Source organism: Asparagus officinalis, chromosome 2 (genome assembly GCF_001876935.1).
Source record: "Asparagus officinalis chromosome 2, Aspof.V1, whole genome shotgun sequence".
NCBI classification, from domain to species: domain Eukaryota; kingdom Viridiplantae; phylum Streptophyta; class Magnoliopsida; order Asparagales; family Asparagaceae; genus Asparagus; species Asparagus officinalis.
In genome coordinates, this window is record NC_033795.1 from 77526574 (window position 1) to 77541679 (window position 15106).

Sequence of the window (15106 nt, forward strand, 5' to 3'; positions counted from 1 at the left end):
TGGTAACTTTCACGCCAAGGATCTTGGAAGGTTGAAATACTTTCCTGGCATAGAGGTGGCTGCATTAGCAAAGGGTGTTTTTCTCAATCAGAGAAAATATTGCCCGGATATTCTGGAAGACACAGGAAAGATGGGATGCAACCCTTCACTTGTATCTGTAGAACCACGCAAGAAGCTCAATGATGAGGATGGAGAGCCTCTAAGGTCGCCAGATGCATATAGAAGGTTAATTGGCAGATTGATCTATCTAACCATCACAAGACCTGATATATCTTATTCGGTCCAGGTTCTCAGTCAATTCATGCATTCTCCTAAAGCTCCACAAAATTACCAAATGAAACCCCCAAGAGACACTCACACTCTCAAACAAATTGCGCATCAGTTAACCACTACACAGTTGAGGAATTCAACTCTTATTCTTGTGTATCAGTCAAAAACATGCACGGCTCAGTTAGTGAAAAACACAATCCAAAAGGGTGAAAAGGAAATAAGATAGATGACAAGAAGACTATGTACCTCTATGAGTTCATATGTACCGAATAAGGGAGTGCACAGAGAGGCACACAAAGAAACTATCCCAAAAAATGAACTTTATTTCCAGTAAGTCAAAGTAAACTATTGACAGGTATATAAACAATTACAATTACAAACATGACATTTCCAATGAAACTACTGTCATAAGCTTTTTCTGAGCATTTAGACCGACTTCTCTTGTTGTTTCCAAGAGTGCATATGCTGACCTCTGCTTCTGCAGAATTTATCGCCTTGTCCTGTCTACCAAGCCAAAGAAACATGATTACGTTTCGGCAACCTTGTTGCAAATTTATTAATATGACACCCTCGATTCCCCTTATGCTTCTCTTGGCTATTTCGCTGAACTGGTAGACTCTTCAGGTCTATCATCACGACCCTGCGCTTCTTTTTTATATTTTCAGCATCCTCATAGTTTTCTCGCAGCTTCCTCTTTGAAATCTCGAGCTTCTCCTTATACGTCAGGTCCTCAGGTTTGCCAGTGACACGAGGCAAAATCTTTGGTGAAGCCCTTTTACAGACTTGTATTGGCTTCAAGTTGGGGCTCGGTTCGTCAGTGCTCTTCTTTAGGAGAACTGACTTTGCTGGTTCTGTTGAAGCCGGATTTCCTGCTGGTTTCACAGTTTCCTGAGGCTTGGTGATGGAGTTTTTCACCGTTCTCAACTGAGTTTTTCTGTGACTCGTGATGAAAGTCCCCTGAGGCTTGAGAATGGATCTTTTCAATACTTCAATGTTCTTCCCAGTTCTCATTTGTTCTCTTCTGCTAAGGGACCATTCATCAACCATTCCGCTGAAGAAATTTGCGATATCAAACGTCGAAGTCTGTGATGCCAATAGATCACCTATATCAAACGGAAGTTCCTCCTCTCTAGCCGAATACATATTCAGAAGAAACTCCCAGCCTGTGACGAGAAGATGGGCGAATTTTCTGATTCTCTCACTGGTATCTTCCAAAAAGCATTGCACTGAAGTGGTGATGCCTGTGGCTTTGATGGTATCCGCAGGGAGCTCCATCAACTGCAGCAGTCTTAACGACTCAAATAAAAGATTCTCAGACTGCAAGGAAAAGAAATTTTTATCAGCTAAACTATTTATAACCATTACTGCACTAGAACAGATATCTTCCCGAAACAACAACGAAACCATAAATTAATCTCGGTACAAAATAATTAAACCTGAAACTTTTACCATCTATCTATAATTACACGCAAAAACCTGAAACTGATCTCTAAGTTCAGGAATAAGCGCATGAAGAATAAATAACTTGAACCTCCCAATTATAAAATGTGTGTAATGCAATCAAAACTTTTACCATCTGTCAATGCACGTAATTCGTCTTATTTCTAGTCTTAAACATTGCAAACCTATCGAAATCTAATAAGCCAATCACTTTCTTAAGCTGCAAGTGGTTGCTAGCAGCTAATAAGACTGTCCCTGTGAAGCCTATCGAAGAGTTCATGGCCGAAGAATCCTCTCAGATTGATTCTTGTGCGATCCGGGACAGTGCTCGGTCACAGAGGGCTCAGGGCAAGACCCGCCGATTATAAATAAATAAATAATTCTCAATCCTAAGCATTCCAAAACTGTAAAAACTAAAGCAAACTCGAAATCCCCTCGGACCCATTTTAGAAGAATCCCAGTCAATCAAGAAACAAGCCAAAAAAGAAAAAGAATTCAACAAAGATGAAACTTACGTGTTCATGACGAGCATCAAGAAGCTTCTTGATCCTGAGCACCTCTCGAACGGTGTCGCTCTCCTCATCGATCTCGTCGAGAAGCGCGCTGGCCTCTTCATCACAGCCGTACGTGCTCTCTGATTTCTGCTTCATCTCCTCTATTTTTTTCTTTCTTCTCTATTTCTCTCGCATTCAATATATATTAGCTTTTGTGTGTTTTTTTTTTTTTTTTTACTTTAGAAACTTATGATTCCTGGACCAACTCGGATTAAGTAACAAAGTGAAGCCGCATTGATTTGGAAAGTCTGCAGTCCGCGTAGGTTTAGGAGTTCATGAAATAGATCGTTTTATTATAGGAAGCACTTGATTTCGAGCCACTTTCAAATTGTGGATAGCGGGTTCACTTGATTTAACCCAAACCCGCTTTGGGAAACCTTGATTGCTCGATCGCTCGCGCAGGTGTTTTTACATGCGCACCCCTCGTGTCATTCGTATTTGCAATTTAACCCCCACTTTTACCAAATAGGATGCGACTGAGTAAACCAAATGATTTTTACCTTTTTTTTTATGTTTTTTTTTCCTCGTACATATGCTTTGTCGAAACTGACCGAAATTTTAAACAGGGGTTATTCGATGTTAGTCCCTTACATCTTTAGTAATTAGATATTAGTCCGTCAAATACGCATATTTTGATATTATAATTGCTCAAAACACTTAAATTTTAAACACCAAGTAAATTACCCTGATTCATTCTTAAACCCAAACAGTTTTATTTCTACCTATAAACCGAAACAATTTTTAATTACAGAAAAAAACCTAAAATTTTTAATTGCATAACACACCCTCAAATTCAAAATTTTCAAAAAAAAAACACCCTAAAAGTTTCAAACCAACAAACAATACACTGAAAATCTAGGAATTACTTAACAGCCATCGGATAAATTTGAAATTTGCACAAAGCACCTTAAAAGTTTCTAGAGCTGCAAGAAACTCTGCTCAAAATTTTAAAATTTATTAAAAACCCCAAAAAGAATAAAACTTTTTATCCAAGGCCCCATGCCCTGACCAATAGGCCACTTGCAGGGAGGTTAACTCAAAAATATATCACTTTAAAGAGTAATGCTAACTAAAATTATATTTGGAAAGATTCAAAGATTAGATTGAAGTCGGATAGCAATTGATCAAAACGAATTTGACCCGAATCCATTTTAGCAAACAATATTATCGTTATTGCTCAATTGCCAAATTGTTACTGTTAGAATTTAGAGACGGTTAGAGACGGTTAGAGACTGCCAAGTCCTACTCTGAGTAGGCTTCAGACCAAACCAAGAATAAAAGCAGAGCATGCGCTACTAAAATTAACACGTCCACAACCTGAGGGCAAAAAAGAATTCAGAAAAGAGAAAAGAAAAGAAAGAAAAAAGAAAAAAAATTTAAAGGGAAGGTGAATTAGCAATGGAGGTGGAGGGAGCACGGGAGAGGCGAGTTCGACTCGTCATCAAGAGCGGAGGTGTAGTCGTGGCGAGATCTTGCCGCCTCTACGCGGTCAAAGATGATCCAGCTCAAGAGGAGGAGAAGAAATCAGAGGAGTTACCGAGAAAACGACTTCGCCTCAACGGTGAGGGCTCAGCGCCTACGGAGGCTGCAACACCACAGTACTCTACCGCCGCAGATGTAACCAGCTGTGCAGCCAAGAATCCGATGGAGAATTTGAGGAGAAGACGAGTCGAACCAACTCAACATCCTCGGCAGAGCACTAAACAAGCACCATCCCGTCCTGCTGATAAAACTGATGTCAAGATCACTGAGGAATCACGATCTCCTCCTGCCGATGATAAGCCTTCCGTTCAGATCGCGCAGAATCTATCGCTTGGTGAGAAGCTCGAGATTACCAAAAGAAAGCTCCACCAAAGTTATCAAGAATCCAACAACGCGAGGAAGCAGCGGAGCGTCAAAGTTTTGGAGCTGGACGAGTTACCGAAGAAACAAGGTACCAACGAGGAGAAGTTGAGGGAGAAGAAACGAGCACTGATGAAGAAAAGAATCCACATGCCAAGTTTTCGTTTGAGACGGTGAGCGCGGATTCGATATCGACATATATATATATATACGTATGTATATATACTTATTGTATTAGATGCAGTCTTTGTGTAAGAGTTTAAAAAATGTTGTAAAACTTTCCCGCATTAATGTGGAAAAGGGCTGTTTGCATTTGTGGTGGAGTTATTTGAGTAAAAGTTAGTTTCTTGATTCAGTTTCTAGCTTTTCTTTAGTTATTCTGGCTGAATATATCAATCACATTGAGCAGACTCTTGCTCAGGATGCCAATTGCATGCGCTGGTAACCGACACTGTTGTTTGACTTTGCCCATGAAAACAAAAATCACCAACCCCTCCACCTAACATTTTACTGTTCCACCTACCCTATTACAATATTTTATTAATATTTTGAGCCTATATAAGGAGGTGTAGGGAGAGGGTTTAAGAGCATCGAAAACTCAGTTGAGTAGAGAACAGCAGAGAAATTCACTAATCACCAAAGAGAAGATTACAAAGAGGAGATCACTCTCTTGCCAGAGACTCACACAAAGAAAGAGACAAATTCGCAGTTAATACAGCTTGCTATTTGGTAAACAGATGTCTTCTGCAAAGTACAAAGTGGAGAAATTCGATGGGAAAAACAGCTTCAGTTTGTGGAGAGTAAAAATGAGGGCTCTCCTAGTACAACAAGGATTGTTCAAGGTCTTGTCCGGAAAGGATAAGTTGCCGGAATCTATGCCCGATGACGAGAAAGAAGAGCTGGAGATGAAGGCGCATAGTGCCATACAGCTCTGTTTGGCCGATGAGGTCCTGCGGGAGGTTGCCGATGAAGATACCGCCGCCGGTTTGTGGCTCAAGTTGAAGAGCTTGTACATGACGAAATCTCTGACGAACAAGCTTTACTTGAAGCAACGCCTCTTCACCCTTCGCATGAAGGAAGGTATGCGAATTAAAGACCACTTAGATGAACTTAACACTATTCTTATGGATTTAAAGAATATTGATGTTAAAATTGATGAAGAAGATCAAGCACTCATCTTGTTATGTTCATTACCTCATTCCTACGAAAATTTTGTCAATAGCATGTTATACGGTAGAGATACACTTTCTTTGGAGGATGTCAAATCAGCCTTACATTCAAAAGAGTTAAGGCAGAAAGTGTCTGTCGTAGGAGGAGAGGATCAAGCTGAAGGCTTGTTCGCTCGTGGTCGTTCTGAAAAGGGTGTTAGTGGTAGAGGCAAATCTAGAAACATGTCTAGATCAAAGTCCAGGCCAAGAAGAAATGTTGAATGTTATTACTGTCACAAATATGGGCATATAAAACCTAATTGTCCAGCGCTCAAAGCAAAGGACAATTCACAGTCAAAGTCTGGGGATGTAAAACCTTCAGTTGCCACTGTAACTGAAGAGTCTTCTAGTTCACATGAAGTTCTTTCAGTTAGTGTTAATACTCATTCACAAGATGAGTGGGTTCTTGATTCGGGTTGTTCCTACCATATGTGTCCGCATAGGAATTGGTTTGTCACATATCAATCTATCGATGGTGGGAATGTCTTGTTGGGAAATAACATGCCTTGCAAGACTGTCGGTATCGGATCAATTAAGATTAGAACCCATGATGGTATTGTTAGAACATTGAGCAATGTCCGTCATATTCCAGAGTTAAAGAAGAACCTCATTTCTTTAGGCACCCTTGACTCAAATGGTTTTAAGTTTTCGGCTGAAGGTGGAGTTTTGAGAGTAAGTAAAGGCTCTCTTGTTGTGATGAAAGGAAAGAAGGTAAATACCCTCTATATCCTTGAAGGCAGTACAGTGACAGGTGCTGCAGCAGTGTCATCCTCAGAGGATTCAGATTCAGACACTACACATTTGTGGCATATGCGGTTAGGGCATATGAGTGAGAGAGGACTGAATATATTGAGCAAACAAGGTCTGCTTTGTGGTCAGAAAACCAGCAAATTAGACTTTTGTGAGCATTGTGTTTTCGGCAAACACCATAGAGTATCCTTTAGTACCGGTGTCCATAGAACCAAGGGTACTTTAGATTATATCCATTCAGATGTTTGGGGTCCCTCTCAGGTTCCATCGAAAGGTGGAGCTCATTTTCTGCTAACATTGATTGATGATTATTCCAGAAAAATTTGAGTGTATCCTTTAAAGCATAAGAGTGATGTGTTTGCAACCTTCAAGCAATGGAAGGTTATGATTGAGAAGCAAACAGGAAAGAAAGTGAAGCGCCTCAGAACCGACAATGGGATGGAGTTTTGTTCCACGGAGTTTGACCAGTTCTGCAAGAATGAAGGTATTGTGCGTCATCGTACAGTTCGGCATACACCACAGCAAAATGGAGTTGCAGAAAGGATGAACAGAACACTTTTGGAGAGAGCTCGGTGCATGCTCTCTAATGCCGGTTTGTCAAAAGACTTTTGGGCTGAGGCAGTTAATACAGCTTGCTATTTGGTAAACAGATCTCCTTCCACAGCAATTGATTTCAAGACTCCAGAAGAGGTATGGTCTGGTTCCCCTGCTGATTACTCTCATTTAAGAGTATTTGGTTGCTCTGCTTATTTTCATGTTAATGATGGTAAGCTTGAACCTAGAGCAAAGAAAGCTATCTTTCTAGGATATGCTACTGGGGTGAAGGGATATAGATTGTGGTGTTCTGATCCCAAGTCACCTAAGTTTATTATTAGTAGGGATGTTACTTTTGATAAAAAATCAATGCTTTACCCGAAGAAGGAGTTTGTTATTGATACCACATGTACTGAAAAAGAGTCCAGCAAGTATGTGGAGCTAGAGAGCTCAGCTTCAAAGAGAGTGTTTGAGGGTGCTTATGTTGAACCAGTTGATACTGCGGAAGGTTCAACTTCAGATGCTGATACATCACAAGAGCAATAGTATAATATTACCACCGGGAGAACAAAAAGGCAGATCCGACCTCCTCAACGCTATGCAGACATGCTTGCTTATGCTTTGAGTGTAGCAGAATCGATTGAGGTTCCAGAACCTTCTACCTACAAGGAGGCTATTAGTGGCAATGAGGCTGCAAATTGGACTGTTGCGATGACTGAAGAGATGGAGTCTCTTCACAAGAACCAGACATGGGAGTTAGTGAAACCACCAAGGGGACAGAAGATCGTTGGCTGTAAATGGGTCTTCAAGAAGAAAGAAGGAGCTCCGGATACAGATTCTGTAAGGTACAAGGCACGCTTGGTAGCTAAAGGCTACAGTCAGACCGAAGGTGTGGACTTCAATGAAGTATTCTCTCCAGTTGTAAAACACACCTCAATCCGCGTGTTGCTTGCCATGGTTGCTCATTTTAATTTGGAGCTTGAGGAACTTGATGTGAAAACGGCTTTTCTACATGGTGAGCTTGAGGAGCAGATCTTTATGCATCAACCAGAGGGATTCATTGTTGAAGGTAAAGAAGATCATGTGTGCAGGTTGAAGAAATCTCTTTATGGGTTGAAGCAGTCTCCGAGGCAGTGGTATTTGAGATTTGATACTTTCATGTTTGAGCATGGTTACTCTAGAAGTAAATATGATAGTTGTGTTTATCATAAAAAGCTCAATGATGGTTCTTTTGTATATTTGCTTTTGTATGTTGATGACATGTTGATTGCAGCTAAAGATATGTCAGAAATCAACGAGTTGAAATCTCAACTCAAACATGAGTTTGAGATGAAGGACTTAGGAGCAGCAAAGAAGATTTTAGGGATGGAGATCCACAGGAACAGGCGAGAAGGAAGTTTATTCCTATCTCAGGAGAAATACATCAAGAAGGTGTTGGAGAGATTTGGCATGCTTGATGCCAAGCCTGTGAAGACTCCGTTTGCCGCTTATTTTCGTCTTTCAGCAGATTTGTCACCTCAGACTGAGGAGGAGGAGCAGTACATGTCTCATGTTCCTTATGCGAGTGCAGTTGGAAGCATTATGTATGCGATGGTTTGCACCCGTCCAGATATTTCACATGCAGTCAGTGTTGTGAGTCGGTACATGGATAAGCCTGGAAAGATCCATTGGCAGGCTGTGAAATGGATACTTAGATATTTGAGAGGATCTGCTAATATTGGTTTGTATTTTGGCAGGAACACAGACTCAGATTGCAGAATACTTGGCTATTCTGATTCAGATTATGCGGGCGATTTGGATAAGAGACGATCCCTGACAGGTTATATATTCACTCTTTCAGGTAGTGCCATTAGTTGGAAGGCGACTCTACAGTCGACAGTTGCTTTGTCTACTACAGAGGCAGAGTATATGGCAGTGACGGAAGCAGTGAAAGAAGCTATTTGGTTGAGAGGTTTGGTTGAAGATCTCGGCTTACACCAAGGTGTTACTACGGTATTTTGTGACAGTCAAAGTGCTATATATTTGACGAAGCATCAGATGTATCATGAAAGAACCAAACATATAGATGTCAGGTATCATTTTATCAGAGAAGTTAAAGTCATCAAGATTGAGAAAATTGGTACTGCAGATAATCCAGCAGATATGATGACGAAGCCCGTACCTTCACGCAAGTTCGAGCATTGCCTCGAATTGCTTGGAGTTCAACAAAGCGAAGGTTAAGCCCGTAAGGGGCTTCTGGCGAGACAGCAAGAGTGAAGAGAAGAAGTTTTCATATTCAAAGTCAAGGTGGAGATTTGTTGTTTGACTTTGCCCATGAAAACAAAAATCACCAACCCCTCCACCTAACATTTTACTGTTCCACCTACCCTATTACAATATTTTATTAATATTTTGAGCCTATATAAGGAGGTGTAGGGAGAGGGTTTAAGAGCATCGAAAACTCAGTTGAGTAGAGAAAAGAAGAGAGAGAGAGAGAAGAGAGTGAGATAGAAAGAATTTGTCTCTTTCTTTGTGTGAGTCTCTGGCAAGAGAGTGATCTCCTCTTTGTAATCTTCTCTTTGGTGATTAGTGAATTTCTCTGCTGTTCTCGCCCGTGGACGTAGGTCATACTGACCGAACCACGTTAAATCCTGGTGTGCTGTTTTATTTGTCCATTCTTGTATAAACATCTTCTGTGTCTGTGAAGCCCCTCCGCTGCAACAGACACCATTTATGTGAATCAGTTACTCTCTGTGGCTTTTCTGTCTTTGGCTGCCAAGACGGAGGAAACTGAAGTCCCTCTATTGCTTGACTTACAGATGAATTGAATATTCCATATGAACTATTCCCTAGCTTGCAATATAAGAAATTTTTACTTAATTATGAAAATTTTATGTGAATTAAATCAGGTTAGCGAATCGAAATATGTTTTTGAAGCTAGGACTATTCAAAGAATGGAGCTTCTTGTTCTGAGCACTCTCAAATGGAGGATGCAGGCAGTCACCCCTTTCTCTTTCATAGACTATTTCCTTCACAAATTCAATGATGACAATTCCCCAACCAAGCCATTGATCTCTCGAGGAGCTCAACTAATATTGAGCACCGCTAGAGGTATAAAATCTTTGTTCACGTCCATACGATAAATCTACTCCTCTATACAAATGGGAGAACCCAAAATTTACCATTCATGCTACAGTAGCATTTTACTGTAGCATTATTACTATAGCAAATAAGAAACTGGGCATTGTAGATTTTTTTGAAAAGAATTACTGTAGCACACGGGAATTGTGGCAGGCGGGATACCGCACAATTCAAAAACCATTGTTAAAATCGGGATTACTGTAGCGGAAAAAAAAACTAGTTTGTATATAAAGTAAAATTTATCTGAATTATGTGAAATTGGAATGCAGGAATCGAGTTTTTAGCGTTCAGGCCTTCTGAGATTGCAGCAGCAGTTACAATGTCAGTATTGGGAGAAACCCAAATGTTGGATATTGAAAAGTTTTCATCCTTTTGCAATTACGTAACGTTTTGCTATAACTACCCAGGTTTTTAGTTGGTTTATATGATTATAATTTGGTTGGTTGCAGGAGAAATTGCTGAGATGTTATGAAGTTGTACAAGAGGTGATACTTATGAAGAGCAATGGGCCTAAAGAATGCAAGTAGTCTATCAATTTTCTCTGTGCTGAGCCCAAATGGGGTTTTTTTATGCTGGATGCAGCTTGACCTATAACAGTGAGGAAATGGCTATTGATACTCATGAAAATTCAAAGTTATAGGCTTTTCAGGCTGCAAATCAGCATGAATTTTATCTTAAAAAAAGATTTTGAACAGTTGTATGACAATGTTACTTATGGACATGACATATCCACGCAAAATTTAAAAATATTTGCAGTTGATTTTCAGTTAAGTGCAGCTTTTATCTTATTATTACATAGCAGCAAAATATGCACAACTCCATAAGGTAAGAGTCTGACAGAACACCTGACAGGAAAAATAATTATCAGAGTATTGGCTTTTCTTAATTTACCTTCCAGCTATTACAATAAAAATATAAATGATTCTTGTAAGCATCTTTATTAGAACATATACTTGCCTGGGATGGTACAAAGTACTGAACTTATTCCCTTCCCCTTATCTATCAAGCCTAAGGAACATAATTAATTTTTGGCAGCATTGTTGCAAATTTACTAAGGTGACACCGCCCATTCCCTTGACGCTACTCCTGGTAATGTTGATCTGTATCAGAACCATTTTACAACCAGTATGAACCCTCTAACATTCTAAATTGATACAATCCAAAATATCAAATTAAATAAGAAAACACATTAAAATATTACACAATTAAACCCCAAAAGACACCCTTACTGTCAGAAAAATTGCGCGTCAGTTATCCTTTACCAGGTTATATTAGGTTGAGAAATTCAACTCTTATTCTTATGTATCAGTCAAAAACATGCACAGCTCAATAAGTGAAAAACACAGTCGAGAAGAGTGAAACAGAAATAAAATAGATGACAAGAAAATTATGTACCTTTGTGAGTTCATATATACCGAATAAGAAAGTGCACAGAGAGGCACACATAGAAAATATCTCAAAAAATGAACTTTATTTCCAGTAAGTCAATGTAAACTATTGACAGGTAAATAAACAATTACAAATTACAAACATGACATTTCAAGTGAAACTACTGTCATAAGCTTTTTCTGAGCATTTAGACCGACTTCTCTTGTTGTTTCCAAGAGTGCATACGCTGACCTCTGCTTCTGCAGAATTTATTGCCTTCTCCTGTCTAGCAAGCCAAAGAAACATGATTATGTTTCGGCAACCTTGTTGCAAATTTATTAATATGACACCCTCGATTCCCCTTATGCTTCTCTTGGCTATTTCGCTGAACTGGTAGGCTCTTCAGGTCTATCATCACGACCCTGCGCTTCTTTTTTATATTTTCAGCATCCTCATAGTTTTCTCGCAGCTTCCTCTTTGAAACCTCGAGCTTCTCCTTATACATCAGGTCCTCAGGTTTGCCAGTGACACGAGGCAAAATCTTTGGTGAAGCCCTTTTACAGACTTGTATTGGCTTCAAGTTGGGGCTCGGTTTGTCAGTGCTCTTCTTTAGGAGGACTGACTTTGCTGGCTCTGTTGAAGCTGGATTTCCTCCTGGTTTCAAAGTTTTCTGAGGCTTCGTGATGGAATTTTTCATCGTTTTTAACTGAGTATTTTCTCCAGTTTTCTCCACTCTTCGATGAAACCTGTAAACAACTTTTGGTTTCACTTGGTAGCTCATTTCATTTCTGTAACTCATGATGAAAGTTTCCTGAGGGTTGTGAATGGATCTTTTCAATACTTCAATGTTCTTCCCGGTTCTCTTTTGCTCTCTTCTGCTAAGGGACCATTCATCAACCATTCCGTTGAAGAAATTTGCGAGATCAAACGTCGAAGTCTGTGAAGCCAATAGATCACCTATATCAAACGGAATTTCCTCCTCTCTAGCCGAATATATATCGAAGCTTTCTCGGGTATCAGCCGTCCATTTACTCAGAAGAAACTCCCAGCCCGTGACGAGAAGATGGGCGAAATTTCTGATTCTCTCGCTGGTATCTTTTAAAAAGCATTTTACCGAAGAGGTAATGTCTGTGGCTTTGATGGTATGTGCAGAGAGCTCCATCAACTGTAGTAGTCTTAATGACTCAAATAGAAGGTTCTCAGACTGAGAGGAAAAGAAATCTTTATCAGTTAAACTATTTATAACCATTCATGTACTAGAACAGATATCTTCCCGAAACAACGAAACCATAACTTAATCTCGGTACGAAATAATTAAACCTGGAACTTTTACCATCTATCTATAATTAAAAGCAAAAACCTGAAACTTTTACCATCTATCTATAAGTAAACGCAAAAACCTGAAACTGATCTCTGAGTTCAGAGATAAGTGCATGAAGAATAAATAACTTGAACCTCCCAATTGTAAAATGTGTAATGCAATCAAAACTTAGTCCAATAACAGGTCAATGCATGTAATTCATATTATTTCTAGTCTTAAACATGCAAACCTATCAAAATCTAATAAGCCAAAAAACAAAATCCTGTGCAGTGACAAACATGAACCACAAACCTGAAACTTTTATATCATCTGTAACTAAGAACAGAAAGCTAAACTCTCTTAGTTCCAAGCACACAAAGAAATAAGAAGGGTTATCTGCATATATACCCCTTAAGTCATGGGTATTTGCAAAACTACCCCCAAATCTTTGCATTTGCGAAGCTATACCCCTCAGATCATCAATTTTTGACGGGTGGGGGGGGGCACCCTAAAATCAACAAATGATCAACTTGATGAGTAAAAACTTGACTACGTTGTTAATTATTTACACTGCAGTTGCATACTAACCTATTAAAGTTGATAATTCATTGATTCGGAGGAATCCTTTTCCGCAATTGATGGCTTGAGGGGTAGATTTGCAAATACTGAGATATTTTTGGGGGGCTAGTTTTGTGAATACCCATGATTCAATAGGTATGTTTGCAAATAACCCAAACAAGAGAAACGAACGATCCATCAACAAATTTGGTACTGTGGCTGAGATGATTGCATGAAAATAGTTTCATGATGCCTTTTCCATGGAGAAATTGCCGGCATACCTATTACGTTATGTGTTATGGAATCTCTTATGATCATATTTCTTGGAAGCAAAATAGATCCATGGTTGCAACTTTGGACCTACATTTAGGACGTAATTATCAATGCAAGAGGTATTATCCAAAGTTGAGTATGTCTGGTTGAACTCTTGAGAAGATGGTCGGGACATCTCCTTGGATTGAATGTGAGGTATAAGGCTATAGAGATCTATATTCAGAAATTGTGGAAAGAAATTGGCAATCCCCAATTTTACTTACTAAAAGCTGGAATTTTACCTAGCAATAGCTCGCAAAAAAAAATATAAAATAACATAAAAATCAAACACGGCATTAGGTAAGACTACTACTTTTAATCTTTAGAGGTGGACTTCAATGCTATAAATTCAATAAAGAAACAATAGAAAAACATCAAATAATGAGCAAAAAAATCAGCCAGGATAATAATCTCACCTTAATTTCCAATGCCTCCCAATCCAATCTGCGCTTCTGATATTCTACTAGTAATATCTTCATCTTCGTCTTCTTCCATCGTCGGAGAGAGTACTCCACTGCGAGAAAATTGTTATTTACTGATGAGAGGGAAACAGAGAGTTGTATTTTTCTGTGAAACTTCTACAAAGGCCCAATGAAGAGAGAGCAATTTAGATATGTAAAATATCACCATTTCAAAACAACTTAGTTCGCATATAATTTAGATATGAAATTAAAACAAGAGTTTCGATTCGACCTTATGGAGCAGACGGCGGATCCGTCGGCGACGATCTGACGGCGTGCGGCGAATACGAGGCGTGCGAAGATGAAGGGTTCTGACGGCGGCGGGAGACGAGGATCTGACGATGGCGGGAGATGAGGATCTGACGACGGGATCTGACGAGGATCAGACGCGTTTATTAAATTGCTCAGGCAGCGGAGGAATCACGCTGACTGTTGCCGTTGTCGGGTTTGATTATGTAGCCTAACTAACTAATGTTTCCTAAAACTCAATAATAATAACTTACCAAATATGGCAGCAATTATTTCCAGTAATAAAGGGAAAAATTACTGAACCAACCAACTCAATAACTAATCTCGAAGTAGATCGTTTTAGGAAACATTTGATTTGGAGCCACTTTCAAATCATGGTGTTTTTACATGTTCACCCCTCGTATCATTCATATCTGCAATCCCTCCAAAATGCATAGCTTTGCGAATTTAACCCCCAATTGTACCAAATAGGACGCTTTCTCGTTTCACGTGGTGTCCAGAGGATCGCTGGGGGCATGTAGGATTAAACCAAATGATTTCACTTTTTTTTTCTCTCTATGTTTTTCCTCTTATATATGGTTCGCCGAAACTGACTGAAATTTTAAATAGGGGTTATACGGTATTAGTCCCTTTACTTACATCTTTAGTTATTAGATATTTGTCCGTCAAACCTGCATATTTTGATATTAATTCCTCAAAACTTCATTCTTTGTTGATACAAGTCCTTTTGTTAGGGTTTGGATTAGAAACAGTGAATCATGGTTAGGCTTATCCTAAACATGGTTGGCGCAGGTAATGAGTTAACCCCACTCAAGCGTCATCTCCCCCTCTTCATTTCCCACTGTAATCTTGTGAAATAGTCATTGAATTTTAGAACTACAGTACTTTCTACCGTTGGGGGGTTAACTCATTACCTGAGCAGAGAGAAAGAAAGGGAAAATGAAAAATGAGATTAGATTTTGAGAATCATCTTGCGTACTTTGCTTGTTACTTGCTTGTTTGAGTTTGTGATAATAATCTTTAAGTATGCGTGGAGGGCTGTCCACGACATGTGATAATGAATGATCAACTTTTCCCGTAGGCAAATGAAAATTTTGCAAGATTTGATTCAATTCACCTAAACTAATATCCATATAGATG

The 15106-nt window shown here is 39.3% G+C and overlaps 3 protein-coding genes across 4 annotated transcripts; 1 reads left to right on the forward strand and 2 right to left on the reverse strand.

The window, feature by feature from the left end:
• LOC109831355 lies at positions 585-2360 on the reverse strand. The gene is made up of 2 exons (XM_020398685.1): positions 2226-2360; positions 585-1587 (listed from the first exon to the last, which is right to left on the reverse strand). Exons 1-2 carry the CDS (start codon positions 2358-2360, stop codon positions 775-777), a joined length of 948 nt encoding a protein of 315 aa, XP_020254274.1. The 3' UTR covers positions 585-774.
• Positions 3406-4424, forward strand: LOC109829653 (probable mediator of RNA polymerase II transcription subunit 26b). Its single transcript, XM_020396703.1, has one exon. It carries the CDS (start codon positions 3663-3665, stop codon positions 4281-4283), a length of 621 nt encoding a protein of 206 aa, XP_020252292.1. The 5' UTR covers positions 3406-3662; the 3' UTR covers positions 4284-4424.
• LOC109831694 lies at positions 11171-14100 on the reverse strand. Of its 2 annotated transcripts, none has more exons than XM_020399077.1 (3): positions 13950-14100; positions 13673-13770; positions 11171-12290 (listed from the first exon to the last, which is right to left on the reverse strand). In XM_020399077.1, the coding sequence occupies exons 2-3, from the start codon at positions 13733-13735 to the stop codon at positions 11373-11375; spliced, it is 981 nt and encodes a 326-aa protein (XP_020254666.1). In that variant the 5' UTR covers positions 13736-13770; positions 13950-14100; the 3' UTR covers positions 11171-11372. The 2 variants fall into 2 exon arrangements, with proteins under 2 accessions (XP_020254666.1, XP_020254665.1); XM_020399076.1 differs by having other exon boundaries at positions 13673-13834.

Excerpts from the sequence above, each read along its gene's own strand:
- LOC109831694 (XM_020399077.1), bottom strand. The coding sequence starts at position 13,735 with ATGAAGATATTACTAGTAGAATATCAGAAGCGCAGATTGGATTGGGAG. Across the intron at positions 12,291-13,672 it reads GGGAGGCATTGGAAATTAAG|TCTGAGAACCTTCTATTTGA; the intron begins GTGAGATTATTA and ends TTTTCCTCTCAG.
- LOC109831355 (XM_020398685.1), bottom strand. The coding sequence starts at position 2,360 with ATGAAGCAGAAATCAGAGAGCACGTACGGCTGTGATGAAGAGGCCAGC. Across the intron at positions 1,588-2,225 it reads TTGATGCTCGTCATGAACAC|TCTGAGAATCTTTTATTTGA; the intron begins GTAAGTTTCATC and ends TTTTCCTTGCAG.
- LOC109829653 (XM_020396703.1), top strand. The coding sequence starts at position 3,663 with ATGGAGGTGGAGGGAGCACGGGAGAGGCGAGTTCGACTCGTCATCAAG.